The sequence below is a fragment of the Pleurodeles waltl genome, chromosome 4_1 (assembly GCF_031143425.1).
Source record: "Pleurodeles waltl isolate 20211129_DDA chromosome 4_1, aPleWal1.hap1.20221129, whole genome shotgun sequence".
Lineage (NCBI taxonomy): Eukaryota > Metazoa > Chordata > Amphibia > Caudata > Salamandridae > Pleurodeles > Pleurodeles waltl.
Genome location: NC_090442.1, coordinates 455150836 through 455174516, shown reverse-complemented (window position 1 = coordinate 455174516; position 23681 = coordinate 455150836). Strand labels below are relative to the sequence as shown.

The window sequence follows — 23681 nt, the reverse complement described above, 5'->3', positions numbered from 1 at the left end:
CATCGGCTGTAATAGTCAATTAAAACCATCCCATATTCTTGGATCCCATGAGACAACTTCATTGGCCCAATAATATCAATCGCAAGTTTACTCCACGGTTTGTCTGGCACACACACTGCTTCTATTGGACTTGGCACAGTAACTTGGGACTTATCACTGGTAGCACAAAATATGCAATCTCTTACAAAATGTTCTATACACTTATCAACCCCAGGCCACCAAAAACCTTCTCTTATCCGCCGTTTCATGGCTCGCATCCCAATGTGACCCTCATGTGCTAAACATAGAACTTTTTTCCTCATCCCACTTGGCACAACTAACTGCTTGGACCTAAACAATAAATCTCTAATAACTGACAACTCGTCAAAGACATGTTTATACCTATTCTTTAGTTCATCATCTGAGGACCAATGTGACCACCCCGAGACCACAGCATTCATGACCGATTTCATCTCGTGATCTTCTTCACACGCATTCCTCCACTCATGTTCACTCAACGCACCATCCAATTGCTCGTTAACAGAGCATACAACGATATCATTATCATCGTTCTTAGGACCATTGTTAGCAGAAGACTCAGCTAACAGATCAGTGCAAGGCAACCTAGACAAACAATCAGCCAAAACATATTTTTTTCCTGGCACATACTCTATTTTAAAATTATGTTCACACAAACAGTATTGCCACTTGGCAATCCTAGGAGTAGCTTTCTCAGCACCCTTGGTAGTAAACAATTGAACCAACGGTTTATGATCAGTTCTTACTGTGAATCTTGAGCCCCACACATATTGTTTAAAGTGATTAATGCTCCACCAGCATGCCAGAGCCTCGCGTTCAATTACTGAATACGTCGCTTCAGCACCCTTCAGACTCCTTGATGTGAATGCAACCACTTCTTCCCTGCCATTCCTTCTCTGTAACAACACAGCTCCCAACCCCTTTTGGCTGGCATCAGTCATGATGATGGTATGATCCCTGGTATGAAACGGTTTCAAGGGAATTGCCTGAGCAATTTCATATTTATATGTTCAAACTCACGATTACAGTGTTCGTCCCACACAAACTTGACATTCTTTTTTAGAAGATTCCTCAAATTATACATCTTTTCCGAACAATTTGTAATAAATCGAGCGTAAAACTCTACCAAACCCATGAAAGACCTCAATTGGTCCTTGTTCTCTGGACTCCCAAAATATTGAATAGTTTCCACTAAACTCCCTTTGGGTTTGATACCATCACCCGACAATTCGAAACCTAGATAATTAACAGCAGATACTCCAAAACGACATTTTGTAGGACTTAAAGTTACTCCTTTCAATTTTAAGGTGTTTAAAACACGACCCAATCTCTCATCATGTTCCTGCACATCCTTCCTATAAACTAAAATGTCGTCCTGGAAAGCTTTCACACCACTCAGTTCCCTAAACATACTATCTACAGTTCTCTGAAAGACCGCGGATGCAGACGCCAGTCCAAAAGGCATGCGTTTAAATTGGAACAAACCAAATGGTGTAATAAAAGCAGTGTAGTGTCTAGAATTAGGATGTAGATTAATTTGATGGTATGCTGACGTCATGTCGAGCAAAGAAAATACCCTAGCACCCTTAATTGAAGATAACATTTCAGGTATGTTCAGTAGAGGAAATTGATCCACCCAAATTTGATCATTAAGATCGTGTAAATCAACACACATACGCAACTGACCATTCGTTTTGCGAGCCAGGACTACAGGTGCAACCCAATCAGAAGACTCAATTGGTTCTATTATATCCTGAGAACACAATTTATCCAGTTCTTTCTTAAAATCATCTTTAAGGGTGAGTGGAACTTTCCTTACTTTATGAACTTTCGGTTGAGCACCCTCGTTAATTTTAATTTTATGAGCGAATCCCTTGAATAGACCAACACCACCATTAAAGATTTCAGGATAACACGCTTCCCATTTATCACTCATAACAGTAGAGACTTGCATGTCAGTATAACCTGTTGTGGATTGTTTGGATCCAATATTAATTCTAATTTACCTTGGTCAAACCAACCTAATAAGCATGCATCATCTTTGGCAACATATATGGTAGACCATATAAAATTACTTTTAAATTTGATTTCAGCTTGAAATTCTCCGAGCACATCAATTGAACTACCGCCATATCCTATTTGCCGAATATGAGACTGATTCAAAACAGCCCCATGACTTTTAAACAAATCGTTCCACTTATTCTCACTCAAAAGTGTGAATGGCGAACCAGAATCAGCCATCATCTGGACTTGGATACCATTTATTTCCACAGAACAGAATGGTCTTTTCTTATGTGGATTCTCGTTCTCTTGCACTAAAAACACTTCCTCCTCATCGCTGCTGGAAGGAACACAATTATTAGCAACCACGCTATTGACCCGGTTGGAATTCGATCTTTCAGCGTTGTTAACTTTGTTAGACTTACACACTCTCGCTAAATGACCTTTTTTGTAACACTTGGCACACATTTTGTCGACTGCCGGACAAGATTTGGCATTGCCCAAGTGAGAAGTGCTGCCACATCTGTAACATTCTAGGGGTTTGAAAGTTTTTTTTTCCGGTTTTTCCCCCAGAAGTTTGTAAAGTACCCTCACTCTTCTTGTTGGTTTTTTTATATTTAGGTTTCCCAGCAAATACGTCTGAACGGGGGGTTTGATTTCTGATCTCCGAAACTGACATTTGTTCCATGAACGAAAAAGTACTTTCTATTCTGGTGGCAATTTCTAATGCTTTCTGTAAAGTTAAATTTGGCGTAGACAATAAGGCTTCTTGTATTTCTTGTTGTTAGTTTTTTCCACTCGTTGATCCTTTATCATTTCCTCTTCAAATTCTTTATATTCGCACGAGACTGCTAAAAGTCTCAAAGCTCCAACGTAACTGGACGCAGACTCACCATCGGCTTGATTTCTCTTGTAAAATTTGTGCCTTTCTAAAGTAACATTTCTACATTTCTTAAATCTTACATCCAAAGACTTAATAGCAGTACCATACTCATCTTCAACACCATCCCCTTCACCTTCAATAGTTAAAACAGACACCTTAGGTATATATTTCAAAATTTTCCGTCCTTCATTGCCAAGGCAATGCTTTAAAATTGCATATTTTCTCTTGTGGGTGAAAGTTTCACCCTCAAGAGCATCTAAATATGCTTCAAATGCCTCTTTCCATTGTTCCCAATCAGCGTCCGGGGAGGACGGATTGGGAACAAAAGGAAGTGGCGGAGAAATAGATTGTTGCTTAGCACAGCGTTTCAATACAACAAGAAATTGAACCTAAAATAAATTGAAGGTGAAGAAAAATTTAAATAATAAGATTACAACATGTATACAATAAAGTGTTTCATAGTTCTCTTCTTTTTTTCCAAATCCTTTAAAAACCTGGTGAAAACTACATCAGCAGAAACAAATTCCAGAAAATGCCGAGGAAAACGTGCACTCTAGTTTAATTGTACCTTCGAATAGAAAAGAAAGGTGTGCACATCACCGTGACGCGCCGTAGAACAAGAAAGTGATGGAATCAAACTACGTGGTCTAGTGCCAAATATAAACCACAAAATGGCCGCCAAAGGTGTGCGTGTCACCGTGACACGCAGTAATATGGCCGCCGTAATATGCAGGAGCGCGAAAACGCGTTCTAGACGTGCGATGACACAGGAGTTCACCACAGAAAATGGCTGCCCGAATGCGCACTAGACGCGCAGGGGCGCACACTAAATACGCGATGACGTAGGGGTGGGAGAGAGAGTTCCTTAAAAAAATTTACTCTCTCCCAACGGCACAGCACCTCCGGTTTACCTGCACGTCGGTGGCAGAAAGCGGTTCAAGGAACTTCCGAAATTAAGCCAACACACCGTTGGGAGGAAAAGCTGACAATATGAATCTTCAAGGCAATATAAATCTTCATACGGCCATAGGACGATGTCAGCACATGGACCCTCATCGCCACTGAAAGGTATTGATGTCAGACACAATTGTTGATTGAAGTATAATTTTATTCCAAGTTACAACAATACAGCTTCTCCCTCCGACCGTCCGCATCCATTCCCTTTCGCAACTTTCACAAACCAAACCCGACCTAACATTCCTTTTGCCCACATTCTACATTCCTTTGTCCTGTCGCGCGGAACGCACGAAGGACAGAACCCAACACCTACCTTAGGGGTGACTTACATGCTGTAAAAGAAAAGACTTGGGCCTGGCAAGGCACTTGCCAGGTTGAAATGGCAGTTTAAAACTGCCCACTCAGACATTGCAGTGGTAGGTCTGAGATATGTTTACAGGGCTACTAATGGGTGGCACAGTCAATGCTGCAGGTCCACTAGTTGCATTTTATAGGCCCTGGGCACCCATGATGCACTAAACTGGGGACCTAGTAGTAACTCAAATATGCCAATCATGGATAAACCAATTACAAATACAATTTCGACAGACATCCCATGCGCTTTAATACTGGTTAGCCGTGATAAAGTAACCAGAGTTCTAAAGCCAGAAAAAACTAAATTCAGCACAGGATCAAAAATGGGAGGCGAGAAGCAAAAAGTTTAGGGAAAACCCTACAAAAAGCACCATTTCCAACAACATGTTACATACATGTGTCAGAAAAAGAGTGAACATCAAAGTATCTGGAAAAGCAAAAACATAAAACGTCCTGCAGAATCATAAGAACACTACAGTGAAAGCTACAGTGTATAGGTTTATTTTTAATGCAGTATTCCTATGTTCTCACAAAAGAACAGCATTCTAGACAGTGCCTGCCGTACACATAGTGCTTAATACTGCAACATCTATGCATAAGTGTTAGACCTGACAGCTTTATGGTGGTCACCCCTAACGTTTTGCCCGCCTCCCTCCACTTTTTAGATACTGTTTTTGCTGGTTTTAAGACTATGCACACTTTACCACTGCTAACTAGTGCTAACGTGCATATGCTCTCTCCCTTTAAACATGGCAACATTGGATCCTACCCAATTTGACTATTTAATGTACTTATAAGTCCCTAGTAAAGTGCAATATATGTGCCCAGGGCCTGTAGATTAAATGCTACTAGTGGGCCTGCAGCACTGATGGTGCCACCCACTTAAGTAGCCACTTAACCTTGTCTCAGGCCTGCCATTGCAAGGCCTGTATGTGCCGTTTCACTGCCAATTCGACTTTGCATTTAAAAGTACTTGCCAAGCCTAAAACACCTCTTTTTCTACATATAAGACACCCCTAAGGTATGCGCTAGGTAACCCATAGGGCAGGGTGCCGTGTAGGCAAAAGGTAGGACATGTAACTGTGTAGTTTACATGTCCTGGTAGTGTAAAACTCCTAAATTCGTTTTTACACTGCTGTGAAGCCTGCTTCCTTCATAGGCTAACATTGGGGCTGCCCTCATACATTGTTTGAATGGTAGCTGCTGATCTGAAAGGATTAGGAAGGTCATATTCAATATTGCCAGAATGGTGATACAAAATCCTGCTGACTGGTGAAGTTGGATTTAATATTACTATTTTAGAAATGCCACTTTTAGAAAGTGGGCATTTCTCTGCATTTAAATCTTTCTGTGCCTTACAATCCACGTCTGGCTGGGTTTAGTTGACAGCTCCTTGTGCATTCACTCAGACACACCCCAAACACAGTATACTCAGCCTCACTTGCATACATCTGCATTTTGAATGGGCCTTCCTGGGCTGGGAGAGTGGAGAGCCTGCCCTCACACAAAGGACTGCCACACCCCCTACTGGGACCCTGGTAGACAGGATTGAACTGAAAGGGGACCTGGTGCACTTTTAAAGCACTCTTTGAAGTCTCCCCACTTCAAAGGCACATTTGGGTATATAAACAGTGCCTCTGCCCTACCTACTCAGACACTTCCTGGAGATGAAACTTGAACCAGAACCTGCATCCTGCCAAAAAGAACTGCCTGGCTGCCCAAATAACTCACCTGTCTGCTTTCTGTGAAGGACTGCTGCCTTGCTGCTGCCTTGCTGTTGCCCTGCTGCCTTGCTGCTCTCTGCCTGTGGTGAAGAAGTGCTCTCCAGGTGCTTGGATAAAGCTTGCCTCCTGTTCCCTGAAGTCTCAGGAATAAAAAGACTTAATCTCTTCAAGAAGGACTCCTTATGCGGCGAAATTCAATGCACAGCCTGCCAGAAACGATGCACAGCCTGCGCTGAGGTGCAAATTTCACCGCACGCCGAACCGGAAAGACACAGCCCGACTTCAGAACTAGAAGATCGACACAGCGCCAGCGTAGCGACTGGAAATTTGACACACGGGCCACCGAATCGACGCACAGCTGAGCCAGAACAATGCAGTCTGACTTCCAGAGAGGAATCGACGCAGCTCCTGTGATTTCGTCCTGCCAACGCAAGAAATCCACACACCATCGACGGGGCGTCTGAAAACCCCGCAATCCGAAGAGGATCCACGACCGAGCACCGGAAATCGACGCACAGCCGTCCCTGCGTGAAAACTAAACGACGCATCACCATGTGCGGCCTGAGAAATCTATGCACAACCCTTTGTTTCCACGCTTCTCCTCCTCTGCAGTTCTTTGCGGAGATTTTTTTCACGCGAACCAGGTACTTTGTGCTTGAAAGATACTTTGTTTGCTTTTAAAAGACTTAAGACACTTTTTATCACTTTTCAGTGATATTTCAACATTTACTTATTACATCTTTAATTGTTTTGACCTGCATTCATCCAAATAAATATTATATATTTTTCTAAACACTTTCTGGTGTATTTTTGTGGTGCTATATTGTGGTACTGTATGATTTATTGCGCTAATACATTACACATTGCCTTCTAAGTTAAGCCTGATTGCTCAGTGCCAAGCTACCAGAGGGTGGGCACAGGATAATTTGGATTGTGTGTGACTTACCCTGACTAGAGTGAGGGTCCTTGTTTGGACGGGGGTAACCTGACTGCCAACCAAAGACCCCATTTCTAACAATAAGCATTTTCTGATTAAGTACTAAACATTAACACTTGCATTTTTATACCTTTAGATTGGAATACAAATATTCTAAATTAATAATGACTGCCAGCACAAAAGAATGTGAGTTGCCTGCTGCAGATAGCTGTGCTATTATGGAAGGCGAGGACAATGAAGAGGAGATTGTATATTCTAATAAACAGTCAATACTTGAAAAACTAAAGTCTTTGGCAAAAAAGGTAAGTGTTGTAAACCTTAATTTGGACTCAACAATATATGTTTTTATTGTGCTCTTCTTAATGCAGAAGTTTAAAAATCAACATACAATAACTGTGGAAAATGTTTCTTATTACTTTAACCTTCTTTTTTCAAATGTTTACTTGAATGACTTATCGAGGTAATCCTTTCTGAGATGTTTGCGGGTGACAAGTGTGATTTCTGGAGACCTTGTAGAATTCCAGCCTAGTGGTTATTTGAAACCTCTTTGCAGCAGTAGATATTATTCTATAATCATTACAAGAAGGGGAAGAGGTCACACACTTTATTTCCAAATAAGTTCCAAATGTTTGTGTTATTAGTTAAGTTTGTAATCTGAACAAGTGAAATTTAATTTTACTGTGATTTTTTTTAATGTTTCTTTAGCATGAAATCTTCCAAATTAAATCAAAACATATTTTTAGAAGGGGCAATAGCATATTTCTTATAATTATTTGTATAATTTAATGTTCTTTAAATCAAATCTACCATGTGATTGTACTTGTTTTATCTATAGTAGAAAAAGTATTGAAATAGAGCTATAGGTGAAAGATTTGGATAGCCTAAACTATTTCTCTGGACTTTGTGTAGGAAATCTAATAGTCTTAAACATTTCTTCTGTAAGAAATCAGGTTAAATGTTGAGGGAGCTGAAACCCTATTTAAGCACCAACCACAATCCTTGTCATTGTGAAATCACAAGCAAACCTCAAATGAACCTATGCTTAACCCTCTGGTAGCTTCACGCAGAAGCAGTAAGCTTAATATAAAGGTAATGTGTGAAGCGTTTTTGCAGCATTTCAAACAATATTAAGGTGAAACATGGCATAAAACACACCCCACACCTATCCAGAAAAATAGAGTAAAATTTAATTGATAATTATTTTAAACCAAAATGACAAAAATCCAGTCAGTAGAACCAGAAATATGCAATTTTAAAGATGTAAGTGATAATAGGGAGAAAAAGTACCAATTGCCAACTGTGGATATCTGGTCATACCGGACCAGGACAAAGTGACAATTTCAAGCTGACCATGGGGACTGAGCCAGCCAAAATGGTCGACTATACACTCTTCTCTGAGCCCCCTCTCAGCATGTTTTTAATCCTACCAAATCCTGCCTATTTTCTTTATAGAGACCGACCCTGGGGACCCCTGTATCATCACAAAGGAATACCAGTGGTGCTCTTTAGGAGACCTGGGCCTCAGTCAGAGCCCTAAGTTGTGTGGTGGCCTACTACTACAAAAATTACCACAGTGTGAAGCCTCGAATGTCTGGCTGACATGCAGTGATCTGCTGGACGCCCCCTATGCCCCCGAATGAGAATCACTGACCTCTGCTCCGACAGTGCTGCTGGGAAGGAGAAGTGGCAGCAGCAGGCAAACCAGAGTAAGATGAGCAGGAGGTGATTCCCTGGAGGCTCAAAGCGGCCCGTGAGAAACCAAAGACATCCGCATAGCACTGGGGGAGAGGAGTGAGTGTGCCCCCCTGACCTGGCCGATCTTATACTTTGACTGTTTTGTTCCCGATGGGGAGGGCCTGCCGGGGGATAAAGACTGATTAACCATCTGTAGTCTGAACTGCTGGGCCTTGGGCCTGTTAAAGCGTACCATAACTCAGCACAACCAAGGAGGGTGAGTGCTGGGTCTCCAGAGATCGAGAGTGACTTGTGGGGTACCTGGGAAGTACTGTTGAGAGACCCTATAGATGGGCCCAGGCAGAGGCATAGTCTTTTGGCGCAGTACATGCGAAAAACCTGGGGGCTGAATGCCTTCTAAAGAAACCAGATTTTGAAAAATGATACACCATTATGGGGGACCTGTGCCGCCCAGAAATCCTCGCTAGCCCTCATTGGAGCTGACACCAATCTGGGTCAGTGAGTGGAGAGGCCTGTGGCGGCTAGTGACGTGCACTCCTACTTGAATGATGCCCTGCAGGGGTCTACCTAGATCGGATTTGAGTACAGCCGCTTCTGTTCTAAGGGCCCAGCAAGCTGGTCCTGCTGGGTCGTTTTGCTCTGCTATCCTGCCGGGATGAAGGTGCCATTGGGGGCCAAGAACTGTCTTGAGCTGCGGGGATGTGGGGCCCTGTGTGGTGAAGGATGACAGACTGGCATGAGGTGTTGTGCGTAACCCTTGCACAATTGGGAGGACCCTGGTGTGCCACCATGAGAGGGGGCAGGCTCATTCTCGCAAAGCAGAGGCGCAGACAAATAACTAATCCAGAGAATTGATTAACATCCTGAGCTACAGGGTACAGGGAGATGGAGAACACCCCCGCCCTCTCCCCATGGGCCTCTGATTGACAGGCCCAAAAGGCTGACTACATAGAGGTGGAATCGCTGGACAGCGGGGTCTTTAGCTAGTCTCACTGGCCCCTCACTCCAGAGACAGGGTCTTTCATTGATGGGTGCCAGCTGCAGGGGTATACTGCAATCCATCCAGAATTTTAGACCAGCCAACCCATAGCCACAAGACCATATGGGGAAAGACAAGAATGCCAATATGCACCAGGCAAACAAGATCTCAAACTACATGCAACCAACCCCTGTGGAGTCCTGACTGCGGTGAGAAACACAGTTGACTGAGGTGAATGCTCAGTCTGGGGGGGGTGTCCCTCATGATCGCCATTCTGACATCTTGTTAGGAACTGGCGTATGAAATAGACTCCGTCTCCATAGAGGTTAACCTTCTGTGTGCTGACCTGCGTAAAGGGACTGACCAAGTGACTAACACTGAGCAAGGTTTTGGATCCATGCAGCAGGAGACCAGAACCGCCAACAACAACAAACAATGTGCCTATACAATTGAATGGAGGATTCAGAGTGGCGATCCTGCTGAAATAACCCACAATCCATGGGCAGAAGGGGACTCAGTGGAATTGATTTTAGAGGAGTGGCTCAGGCAGGTGCTTTTTCCAAAACAAACTTTAAAAGTTCTTCACAATCGAGAGGGCACATTAGGGCACTGGCTCCGCTCCCCAGGCCTGGGCCCCCCCCTCAGGCAATGATATCTCAACTATTCAACTTTTGCAACAAGGATGCCATCCTGCTGAATCCTCTAGTGAGGGGCGCCTTGATGTTTGAGGGCCACCCAATCTCTATTTACCCCGATTATACACAAAAGGTACAGGAACAAAGGAAGACTTTTCTCATGGTCAAAGAACGAATGCAAAAGTTGAACGTAAAATACAGGCTTATGTACCCAGCAAAACTAAGAGTTCAATATGATAGGAAAGCCTCCTTCTTTTCTGTGGAGGATGCCACTACTTGGTTGGACTCAAAAGGAGACTGCATGATATCAACTGGGACAACATCGATGATGCCGAGATCATTGAAGAAGCACCGACAGAGGAGAAAAACTGAAAAAAATTGTAGTCCGCTTTGATGGTATGCTACAGTCTGAGTTGGCGGTGGCAGATGCAGCAAATGGCTCACAGGACTTGCAAGAAGGGCGATTTTTTTAGAATTAGGACTCTGCCCAGAACTGGGCATGGACACCAAGGGTCATGATGTGAGTTACTGGGTGATGTAATATAGAGATGTTTTGCTGTTCCTTCCCTCCCTCTCGGGTGGGGTAGGACTTACCCTGACTGATGGTAGGACAATAATCAACGGTGGTAGGTAAGGTAATATAAGTAATTGTTTTGCCTATTCTACAGCCAGGATGGATTGTTTAATTTCTCCTTTGTATTTGTTTCTATCAATCAGAATCTGGTACACTAATGGGGGTGCCACAGATTAGGGGCTGGTGTCCCAGGGTAACATCTTGAGTGCCACTGCCTTGCACCTCTCTTGCCAACTCATCTTCTTGCGGAGCACCAGTTAAATTAAAAGTGCAGGGGGAGTGTTGGGATCTACTGGGGTTTCTTTCCCCCTATGGTTGAGATATGGGCAGGATTCTTTGACTCCCATCAAGTCTAAGTTTCGATTGTGTGGGTGGGAGACACTGACCAAAGGGAAGGGGGAGTTAGGCGTTAGTTTTGTTGAGATGTTGTCTAGGGAACTGGTATTGCATATACTGGTGTGCGTTTGATCACTGGAGAGGATTGATAAAGTACTTGTGCTGAAGACTTTGTTATGAACAAGTTCAGGGATCTGGATGGAACACTAAGAACGTACACAAAGTATGGCTGCTTATGTGAGCAAAGTGATTACCTGGAATGTCATATGGCTGGCTCAGTTTGAGAAACGTAGAAAAGTGCTTGCAATTTTGAGATTGCACTCCTATGGGAGACATATGTGGGTTGACCGTATTCCCAGCCTGCTTAAGCGCTGGAGGGGGAAGCTATATGCCACCTCATACACTGGTTATGCTTGTCGTGTGCCTATATGGGTTGCCCCAGGGTTACTGTTTAAATCTCAACAACACCTAACAAACCTAGAGGGGCAATAGGTCATTCTGCACGACACCCTCAATGGTTGCAAACTGTGTTTAACTAATGTCTATGCTCCCAATAACAATTGCCTGAATTTCTTTACCAAAGTCATGACAAGGGCGGTGCCCTATGCGGACGCAGCAGTAATAATCACAGGAGACTGTAACTCTGTAATGCGTACCATGCCCCATTCTTAAAAAACGATGATCATGCCCTAGTGTTCCTGGATATCGAGCAAGCATTTGATTCCCTGAACTGAGATTATCTATGGCATCTTCTCAGGAGGTTTGATCTGGGTCCTGGATTCATCTGATGGGTTCATCTGCTCTGTTCGGATCCATATGCTCGGGTGCGTTCTGGGGGAGTGGTGACTGAAACTTTCAGTCTGCATAGAAGCACGCAGCAGGGCTGCCCTCTTTCACCACTCATGTTTGAAATGACCCTGGAACCCCCAGTGGAGACCTTACAGAGGGCATTGAGCCCATGGGGCATTACTCTTTGGGACACCACCCATGTAGTCTCCCTCTATGCAGATGATGTATTGGTGTACTTGCAAAGTCCCACATACTCTGCACCTATCCTACTTAACATTATTTGAGATTTCGGTGAGGGCTTGGGACTGAAAGTTAACCCAAACAAATCTAAACTATTTCCACTGGGAAGACTGGCAGGGATGCCTGCGGAGAAGTTGCCCAGAGCGGGATTCCCCTGGGAGGCGTAAGAAGTCTGTTACCTCAGGATCCAGCTGACGCACATGGCCCAAACCTACATAGAGAGAAACATCGGCCGAGTGGTGGAGGGTATACATAGTTCAATCCATTTCTGGAGAGAGTTGCCACTCTCCCAAATGGGCAAGATTGTTATTGCAAAAATGCTAACCTTCCCCGTTGTCTTCATGCCCTTCAAAGCACACCGTATGTGGTCCCACAATACTACTTATGGACTGTTGATGGTCTGATAGTGGACCTACTCTGGGGGTCCTGGCATAAACCTGTGGGACTGTCCACTCTACAGAGAACATAAGAGCCGGGGAAGCTTGAGTTACCCCACTTGGAACTTTACTATATGGCAGCACAGCTACAGCACATGGTTCACTGGCTGGACCTAGAGGACAATTGTGAGAAAAGGCTACTGTGGGGTACTCAAGATGAAGGGTCACTACCAATGCCATCACAATAATAATTGATGTTTTATTGATCCAAAAGATGTGTGTTGAACGATACCTTGAGAGTTAATATAGTTTTTGTATGAGTTGTTGGGCTGCCCAGACTCTAGGGGGGTATAATTGGGCAAACCTCTTTATATGCATAATTGTGATAGTGCACACCTAGTTTGATGTGAGGGCTTCTATGATAGAATGGGAGGAATATTGCCTCAGATATACTTGAAGTATTGGAAATACAGGTTGAGACTTTAAGGCATACACTGTAGCAGTTTTATTCACTAAGAGACAGATTGTGATAATATCATGTCAGAAACACTAACTGTGAGTTACACAGAAAAACAAATATTAAGATTAATAGATAATCCATTTTTATTAAGTGGACGTATAGACACGTCTGCTAGTAACAAATTAGAAAATATAGAGAGACTTAAACGCTTGAAGAAAAAAACAAGTTAGGGCACACTTACATGCTCAGGTGCAATTGGATCACTTGAGAAATATTACCATTCCATGGGGATTACAAGTAGGAAATATTTCTATCATATTCACAGATGACAAAGGAAATTTGACTCAATTCAGTGGGGTGGAGACTAAATGTTCTTGTGATTCATTAGCTCTAGCAATAGAAACGGCATTGAAAGTAAGTGAGCAGGAACTAAGAGAATTAGAAACCTTAACGAATTTGATACTAGGAGATGAATCCATTCCGGAAGCTAAAAAGCTTATTGAAGTAGTAGTGTCAGTGTGGAGAAGACTTATCCATATCTCAAAGAAGACTTCTACAAAGCGAGCTCACAATATAATCCTCCTGCATATGGAAGATCAAGACGGAGATTCATAACATTTTCGGATGCTTCCCCGGATTCTAATTTGGATTCCATTGAAAATTCATATTCTTATAACAAAGATGTACAAGGTCAGTCCACTTTTTTAGAGAGAGGCAATTGGAGGGGAGGTGGATTCAGACGAAGGAGCAGAGGAAGAAGCAGGGCTACATTTACCGGGGAGTTTCAGACACTGCAGAAAACTTACCAGTGGTAAGTCTAGAAGAAACTCTCATATATAACCTCACCAAGACAGTTTTGACACAACAGAAATCTCACTACTAAAGAAGGGGTTGTCTTTTGTACCTGATAAAAAGCAGAACCCTATAGACTCCAAAATTGAGGTCCTACAATTTCTCAGAAAGGTGAGGCAACAGGTTAAGGATCAAGCAAACAATTGTGATAATTGGACCCCTTTTAGGAATAAGACGACTTTCTGTCCCCTGTTCTCAGCGATGCCACCCCAGATACTCATGTGGAAGGGTCACTACTGATGCTGCTGATGACGGGGTCGATGGATCTCCCACCCCATCCCCCTCAAAGTATGCTCAGTGGCTGGGGTGTGGGAAGACGTAGTCCTGCGGATCATTCGGCGTGCCTCATACACCCCAGAAATGCCTCTGTGGGTCACACAACCCTTCCTAAAACTCACTGACTCCATGATGGGACATCGGGAATCTGTACACAGATGAGCACTTCATCACTAGGGAAGAGGCCATGACCTCATTCTCCTTGGGGAAGAGGACAGTACCTCCAATATATGGAAAATTCGAGCACGGCAAGCAAGGGTTGGCCTTCCTTCCCAGATGAACCAATTCGATCTAATAGTTTGACGGTCCTGTTAAACTTGGTAGGGGGGCGTAGGTTGTATTCCCACTTGTATCATGTGCTATATTCTGACCGCCCACAGATAGTGCTTCCAGTGCAGACCAAGTGGAAAACGATAATTGTTGAACTGCCTTAGACCAAATATTGGGTGAAGATCCACGACGGGGTAAGGCAAGTAAGCTCTAATGCTCATTTTAGACTCCTACAATAAATTTTTATACATCAGACCTACCTCACCTCGACCACATTGCATGCCATCTATCCTCACCAGCCGGCCAACCGGCCCCAGCTGTGTTGCAAAGCATCAACAGTGTCTCAGGATGGGAAGTAGAGTTAGGTATCAAACCAGTGTTGGGCATGTTCCTGTCACCTGCTAAGAAACATTTTAGTTGCAAATGTGGCCTTCTCAGACTGGTTCTCGCAAAAAGATGAATCGCCATAGCATGGCTACAGTCAGTACCCCCTGCAAATACCGCATGATTGAAAGACATGATCGAATGTACAAGTGCAAAACAGGTACGAATGTGCCATTTTCGCAGGCGCAATGCCTGGAAGATGACCTGCAAGCCTGGACAGCTATGATCTCAGACCTGTGGGACACATAAGACCCTTCTGCAAAACAGCGTTTTCATTCTCAGTTTCATAGACACCAAACTTGACCTGTCTACCTACTTCGATTTCAATTTTATCACTTATTAAATGCAATGAGGTCATCCGATGTTATGCTATAGGAGATATAGGCTTGCAGTAGATTGATTTAATGCATTTAAAAGGAAGGTTTAGGCCTGGGAAAAGTTTTTTTTTTGCAAGGTTGAAATTGCAGTTTAAAGACCACACACAGGCGGTAATGACAGGCCTGAGACATGTTTAAAGGGCTACTTAAGTGGTTGACACAATCAGTGCTGCAGGTGCACTAGAAGCATTTAATTTACAGGCCCTCTGTTCATGTGGCACGTCTTTGCTAGGGGCTTAAAAGTAAATTAACTATGCCAATTGTGTGTAAACCAATTCTACCATAATTAAAGCAAGGAGCACAAACACTTTAGCACTAGTTATCAGTGGTAAGGTGCACAGAGTACTTAGGCCAACAAAAAATAATCCAGAAAAAATTGGGATGAGTGAAGGCAACCTAAAGCTAGTTACTGTACTTTAAAATCAAACAGCCAAACAACTTGTGTTAAAAAATAATATGCTTATTAATGTGTAAAAATTGTCATTTGGGGTTCTCCGATGCAAATAACACCATTACCTTTCCAAATAGTAAGCAATGTGTAGTTCACCATTGTGTGCATTATACAGTAGTGTCTCCTGTGAGACTGTGTTCCTAGATGAACATGAAATTTTATTACTGTATGAAACACAAGTTAACGTAAGAGAATGGATGAACATATTTGAACAATATGAGCATACAATGAAATACATTCAGTAAGAACAAGAAGGCACAATAATTAGATTGTAGAGAGAAAAGCATGAGCACAATCACCTAAGTGACCCTTAAGCAACAGGCATGATGGCCTACACTGTCAACTTTTGCTGAACTGAGGTTCTTTCTATTCTGATTCATTTGCTGTTTCCCTTCCTTTTGTTATATTTCCTCCATCTCATTTGTTTTCTCCTCATAGCTTTTTGTTCAAATCTTCATTGAATGTATATATGTTCGAGATTAAAAATCTTCTATTTTCCCCTTGAACCCTGGGGACTCTCTTACTTAACAACTGTTGTTCACTGATTGACTTGCCCAACATTTTAATCGCTTCATTTGTGGGCATTTAAAATTCCTATATATGATTGTATGATTGTATTTTGTTATAATGTGTTAGTCCAATACTTGTCCCTGCACTTTGACCTTGATAGCTTTACTGCTGACCAGTAAGGGAATCTTTCTTTGTTGCAGTCCTGACTCACCCTAGTCACTGCTCTGCACCGATTAGGCAGCCTTCCCTGACAACTGCAGGGAAGGTGCTTACCATGTTTCCTTACATTTGTTAAGTCTGTAGTCTGAACTCCTTTAATCACTGCTTTGTAGCGCTTAGCCTGCACACTCTCTTGACAGGTGTTTCCAATCCTTCATGGGTTAAACATGAGTTAGCTGCTTTTTACTGCTCCTTGCTTGGGCTCCCACTGGCCCTATTCCTTTTTTGTTTATGTTCCTCTTCCAATTTGGTTGGTCTCCCCTGATCTCCTCGGGCAGAATCTCCCCTATTTTAACCTTTCGTAGCTGCCTCAGTATTTTTTATGACCACCTCAATCATTGTGATTTGTATGCCATTGTTTTGACTTTCATGTTCAGATTAGCACTTTGCTCTTGACTTCTTCCATTAAATCAAAGCACTTGTCAGGGCCCCTCCCTTAATCACAGTTCACCTCATTGACTTATCCTTTCTGATATGCAGGTCTCACAATCACTCCTTGGGTCCGCCCTAGAGGGACCTTTAGACGAGTTGCTTTCTACAACTTGACGAGCAAGACAATATCATCATTTCTGTGTGTCACGTGAGAGAACTACAGGCACTCTCTGTGCCACTTACCTACACCATTTTCTTCCCAGACAAATTAGTGCAGAGGACCTGGGTGCTTTCCTGCCAGGTAGCATGACCCTTCCAAATTGGTCAATTGACCACCTTGCAGACATTTTTAACTCTACCACATTCCTCAAAAGGGGTGGAGAGGCTCCACCAGCTTAACTCTGACTCTAAGGGAGCTCTTTTTTTTTTACATAGATTATATGAGAGACTATAGTGTAGATATTTAGCTCTTTGTGGGTTTCACAAGGACCAAAAAAAAAACAAGGCACTGCAAAAAGAGGATTTTTCCAGGTGGATAGTACTTTGTATTAAAATCTGCTACACGCTGGCTAATAAGGAAACCCCTAGGGGGCCTGTAGGCTCCTTCCACAAGGACAAAGGCCACTACAATGGCACTGTCAAGAGGATTGCCATTCTGGATATCTGCCTTGATGCAACATACAGGTCTGAGTACACTCTTGCAAAACACATACTGCCTTGACAGGCAGATCTGATGCAAGGGCCATTTTGCCTTTTTGGGCCTGCAAGACTTCCTAATTGGAGTCAACTTCTCAGACCCTCCACTTTTAGGAGGTACAGTTATGGTATCTATTCTAAAGGTGAGAAGTGTGCAGTTAGACATATTATCAGAAGAACAAGCCACTTACATTCAGTAACACTCTTTCTGGTGGATACTCCACCTAACTACAGATTCCATCCCTTTTATATTATTAGTTTTGGAAAAAGACTAAAAATGTGGGTCAAATTCTCACTATATCTCTACAGAGAAACAGAACTGTCTCATTCATGGAAATCCCAGGAAACCCTAAATACACATAACACATAGACCTGATGCTTAAACTTTGTGGTGAGTTATATATGCGAGAGCAGTAAATACATTTTTCTGAAGTCCATTAATGATATTGCTCAGGTTTGTAGGTATTTTGATGACTTTAAAGCAGTTAACTGACCTAGTGGTTGGCTACGTGAAATAATTTCTAATATATTCATGACCCTGCAGTTTAAGGCCTGGTACGTCTCTCTGGTTTCCCTAGTGGAGACCATGTCTCTGTCAGTTCAGTGACTCCAAATTGGCCCACTAATTATTTGTCTCAAATGTGAAAGCAATGTGACACCAAAACAGCAACTTCACAGACAACAACTTATGTTCATGATGTCCTTGCCCTACAACAATATTTTAAAATTTGCTTTGGCATGACTGCTTAATTCGCCCAAACCCAAGGTGGCTCTGGTCCTGCTTCATTGAAAACACAGAGCTAAAGAGTGCATATTCATCCAATGCCAGCCTACACACTAGACATCCTAAAAATGCCATACAACTATATGAGAATGCTCAAATGATCTGTCTTTTATAGTTGATAAAATTGGGTGAGGCAAAATCCATCAGGTGTTCATTAATTTTAGCTTACAAAATTTCATTGACAATGTCCATCTACTTCAAGTAGTTATAATGTGGACCTCTTTCCATCACATTATTACACTAACAAAATCTTTTTTTAACCTTTTTTCTCACAAATATGATAATCTTTGTTTTACTGACATTGACCTCCATTTATATTGGGGGTCCAACCATCCGTTAAAGAGAACTGAAAATGTTGGAGCAGGGACTATACTGTAAGCTATAGATAACAGGCAGTGGTCGCAGTTAAGACTGTGAATGACGGAATTTATCTAAAATGTAAAAAAAGGGAAGAGTTACAAATGCACAATTCAGAAATTCCTTAAATTGCACAGACACACATGAAAACGTAATTGGTAAATTGTTTTTAATCTACCATTTCTTGCTGGCATTTATAAGGTATTTGTCAAGCAGTTGTTTCCTCAGTACGGTGCCCATTTAAAACAATTAAAAGTAGAGAAAGGGACTCAAAAACATCTGGACATCCTGACTGCAAGTGTTCAGAGCAAAGGAGAGCAGGGAACCATAAAGAAGCTGAGTTTTTTTTTCTCTGCTTTTCTCTGGCTGATTGGTGTTGCCTTCCAGTTAAATAAAATGTAAGAGAATGGATAGCCATGGCTCATCATGCAGCTTCAGAAGAGGCAGAAGCAGTATAGTGGGAAAATTGAGCAGGGGTGCAACTAACTACACTAGTGTTGACAGGCAGCTTACACCACAAAATACTCCCTCTGAGAGCCTGTAATGGGCAGCTAAAGCCTGCAAAGGGAGCATTCTGATATCTGACCAGCTCCCAATGTTCATCCAGGTGGCAGGTATATATTTCAGCCCAGAACAAATATTGGTGAAACAATCACTTGTACCAGGTCTTTTGTATGGTAATGATTCATGTTACATGCAGGACAGTCATGATTGCCTGTAAATATGACTGCACTTAATAATAGAGAATGTGTATAATAAATTCAGAACCTAGATCAGACTGTTAGACTAGTAATGCTAGGAAGTGTATTCTTGATCACCATATGCTTATTTGAGAAACTCCATGTTTCTAATAACATTCTAAGTAACAGGACAGAAAAGGAAATATTTCTACTTCTCTGATGCATGCATTGTTACACTGCCACTTAGAGATCTTGGAGGAATAAGTAATTAACTTCTGCAGAGGGACCTTGCACATTTTTTTAGCAAAACAAGCACAAGTGACCCCTCCGTGCTACGTATGGCATCATTAGTAATCAAGGTATATAAGGTACTGCTGATTGGTGCATTTAGTTAAATGGACTGGTTGCTGAAGGAAGATGGTGAAGGGCTGAATTGTGACTTAAATATAAGTATAAAACTATGCTCAGAAACTGTACATCAGTGGCAAATTTTAGGTTTAGCAAACTAATACAACCACATAGGCTTGATGGCTGACAATATTCAGACACTTTGTGGAGGGAATAGACTAACTGGTTAGGCATATGTAATTAAAAAAACCATTCATATATATATATATATAATATATAGACAAATACTGCAAAATGAATAATCATACGGTAGAAAAATACTATTTGTGTATGCATAAGGATGGGCCTCCAGTTTTCATCATCATTAGGTAAGTGATCCTTTAACAGGTTTGACTGACCCCTATAATGCCTTGTCTAATAGCATAACTCGCAAACGGGAGAGGTGAGAGACAGCTGCCTGCTCTCCTTTCCAATAAAAGGGAGCATTTCCTTTTGTGGCTCAATGGATTTACCAGATGTTATAGTAAATTTAAAGTGTATGTGACATGGCACCCAATGTGGGGACTTGGTTCAGGGGATCTGGGATCCTGAAAAAGAAGTCCTTTACACAAGCCTAATAAAACTCCCAAAGCAATTGCCTTTATTCCACAGACTGTAAATACAATTATAGGGCATTGCTCAACTACGCTAAATAAAGTCCCATTTTGGGTGACCATGAAAACCTATTTATTCTTTAGTGACACAGATAGTTAAGGACCAGAATGCTACAAAATGGGCTTTATAAATGGCTCCAGCACTATACAAAGTAAAACTGGTTGTGCCAAAAATGCAGTTCTGTGTGTAATTTCATTTTGGGATGAGCTGCATGTCTAAAAACATTATTTAATGAAGCCAGAGGCCAAGTTGCACCTCAAACACATTTTGGATGAACTGTAGTATCTGGAAATCCTCATCACTTTCTATAAAATATATACCCCCTGATTTTCTGAGTATTGAAGCTAATGAATCTTAGAGATGAGTACTGGATTATCACAATTTGAGGCAACATTGTAAAACTATGCTATGCAAACTGCACATAGTACTGAATTAATGATGAATCTCACACACAAAAAATACAAAACCACAATAGACATAGAGAATGCTTTTTTTTTTAGAGTTCAGGCACTGAATCATATTATTTAACCTCTTTCTCATTTGGGAGAACACAGTACTGCTTCATGAAATTGCCTCAAGGGTAAAATAGGTGAAGGGTTTCTCAGCCAGAATAATTGAGCAAGATACTTTGTTTGACCTCTTATATCGATGAATATACATCACAGTCAATGAACTAGTCAAATGACAGGGTGTTTATAACGTGCCAAGGCAGAGTATGAAGTGAATTTCAGAAAATCCAAAATATGCTTTTTGCAGGTAATAGTCGTAGAATAGAATGTATTCATTGCAGGAAAAGGGACTCACACCAGGTTTTCTACAAAAGTGTGGGGCATTAAAGCCCCTAAACCTTTAGGAAGAAAATGCATGCATTAATGGGATTGCCTAATTTTGTTCAAACATAACTCCCACATTATGCAAACAGATGAAAACCTGTGTTCCAGTTGAGTATTGCTACATTTACGGGGAAGGATTGGAAAGAAGAATGCACTCACATTCATAGCACATGTTTCTAAGTGCACATTTACAAGCAGAACAGTTTTAGGACTTTCTTGTGTTAAAAAATAGATAGTTCCAAGCCATTAATGATACACATATAGCATATATAAGGAAAATCACCTGGTACATACAAATCACATTTATAATCTGCAGCAGGAGAAGACATTTCTCCAATAGAAAAAGGTGAGACAGCTATCATTAAAAGTGGCCCACTGCCCAAGGTAAGAAAATAGTTGTGGTGACGCCTGTTCAAAATGATAAAATCACTACAGCCTCAGTAGTCCTACCTTGATCAGGCAATCTGTACATTGTGGTAAAGTAGATGGGGATTTGCCTCTACCTATTAACCAGCTGATAAGCATTAATCTTGCCACTGTTTAATGAGGGGTGGTATTCGTTGTGCCTGTCATCTACTTGGAAACATTTTGTGTACTTCTCCAGTCTCAAACAACATTGGACTCTTCTGATGAATCAATCAAAATAATGTGGAGCACCTTTGGTGGTGTCAGGTGTGAGGACCACTCAGTGAATAGCACACTGTCAGCTAGAAAATGTTTAAAAATCTCATCGGCATAAGTGGTAAGGATTGTATGAAAAAAACATCAAATAATGATAAAAACTAATAATGCTATGTTTTTGTTTTTTTTGTAGGAAAAAGGGAACAATTTTGAGTCTGTTCAACTGAAATCTTCCAGATCTCACAATATATGATGATTTAATATGGTTTTCAAATAATAAAAACAATGTCTATTTTTACAGGAACATATTTTAAAACATATCCTGGCACACACCATCTTACAATAGCATGGCAGGACAAATTATGGAAAAAAAGGATCAACTTCAAAATGAAGCATAATTTACATTGCCTTATTTGAATGAAGTGTTTTGCCAAATAGTACTGGATTTGAAGCTGGTGATGGTGTTTAACTCAGGAAGAGATGTACAATTACAATCAAATGTTAAGTTCAGCTGTGCAATGCTTATGCATGTTATATTATCTAATGTACTCTTAAAGTTTTCATCACATCTTCCACATGAGCAGACCTGACTTTTCATAAGAAAATGTAATTTCTGCAAGGAAACCCTTTGTACGACATTCTCTTCCAAAGACAACCTGCTCAAACTACTTGAAGTATAGAAAAATACATTTTGGGATCACAATCAAATCAAGCAAGAGTGATATTTTGTATTTTGAAAAGTTGATTTTTTTTTTTAGCCTTTTATTATGAAGGGTATTTAATTTTTGTTTAAGGGATATGTACCCTGTTTCATAAATTTTGAATTTTCAACGTCTCTCCAAGTAATGTTGCACTGAACTAGAGTGATCATTGTGTGGGATTTAATTGTGAGAGTACATGAAATAAAATGATCACCCTTGTTGGATGGAAATGGCAAAAAAATAAATTCTTTCATATCACAGGCCTGTGTAAAATTCTTGAGAATTAAATTTAGATTTTATTTTGAAGATAAACTTTGCATTATTTGCAAAAGTGTCTTTTCTCTAATCATGGCTTTCCTTTTTTTATCTGACTTTCTCTTTAGTAGATTTCTGTTTTTGTTTCCCTTTCACACTTACTTTTTAGTATGATTTGCTCCGTTTTATTGCAGATGTAGGGTTTCACTGTTTAAGCCATGGATTTTCTTGTACCATTGTTTGTTCAAATTCTATTTATTTCTTAGTCATGTGTTAAATTTAGAATCATAATCCTATTTATTGCTTAAACATTTTCAACGTGTGTAGATGTCCTCTTCAAGTGGGTTTGGTGGGATCACATTTCTTAAATCTTTTATCAATCATTCTTTCCCTTCTCATGACTATTTTAATACTTTTTAAACACTTGGCATGTTAATCTTTAGTGACATATCATTGTTGCTTCATGGATCACTCTTTGTGGATAATTTGTATTTTTATATTCCTCTCAGATACTCTATATATTTACTTACAAGTGCCTGGAAACTATTGTTAGGCTATGTGTAGGCAAAACAGGACAACTTAATTTTCAGAATTCTGAAGATTTGGCTCAGTATACTGAGTTGTGGTAAGACTACTTTTTTGTTGTGGGGCTCAAGTAAAATTAATTGGTGAGTCAGGCCATTTATCAATTGGACCATGCATCACATAGAAGCACCATCACTATAGTACTTCATTGATATGATAGTTAACAAACTTTGTAAAGATGTCCAAGATTAATTGAGCAGCAAGCCTAAACCACTTTCTCAACTTGTAGAGCATTCTGATTGCTCATTTGAAGGCACTCTTTAAAATATGTAATTCAGATAATCAGTTTCTGTATCACTCTATTTATTTTATGCAATGGACATTTAAGTTAAACCACTTAGTGCACGGTCTAGTTTTCAATGTGCAGAGTATAAAAAAAGTAAGTATTTTAATATTTTTTAAACCCGATTGGTTGAACTTGTGCTATTTTGTGATTTGGTATGCTGTTGGTTTATTTTCAAATAGTGTGTTTTCATCAGTCAAGAGTTGCCATTTTC

General features: G+C 41.1%; 1 protein-coding gene across 1 annotated transcript in view; it reads left to right on the top strand.

The window, feature by feature from the left end:
• The window catches only part of ELAPOR2 (endosome-lysosome associated apoptosis and autophagy regulator family member 2), a 402503-nt gene extending 379899 nt beyond the window's left edge, over positions 1 to 22604 (top strand). The window contains exons 21-22 of the mRNA XM_069228716.1: positions 7011 to 7176; positions 21837 to 22604. Coding sequence (XP_069084817.1) covers positions 7011 to 7176; positions 21837 to 21896 — 226 coding nt within the window. The 3' untranslated portion in view covers positions 21897 to 22604. The remainder of the gene's footprint in view (positions 1 to 7010; positions 7177 to 21836) is intronic.
• The last annotated feature ends 1077 nt before the right edge of the window (positions 22605 to 23681 follow it).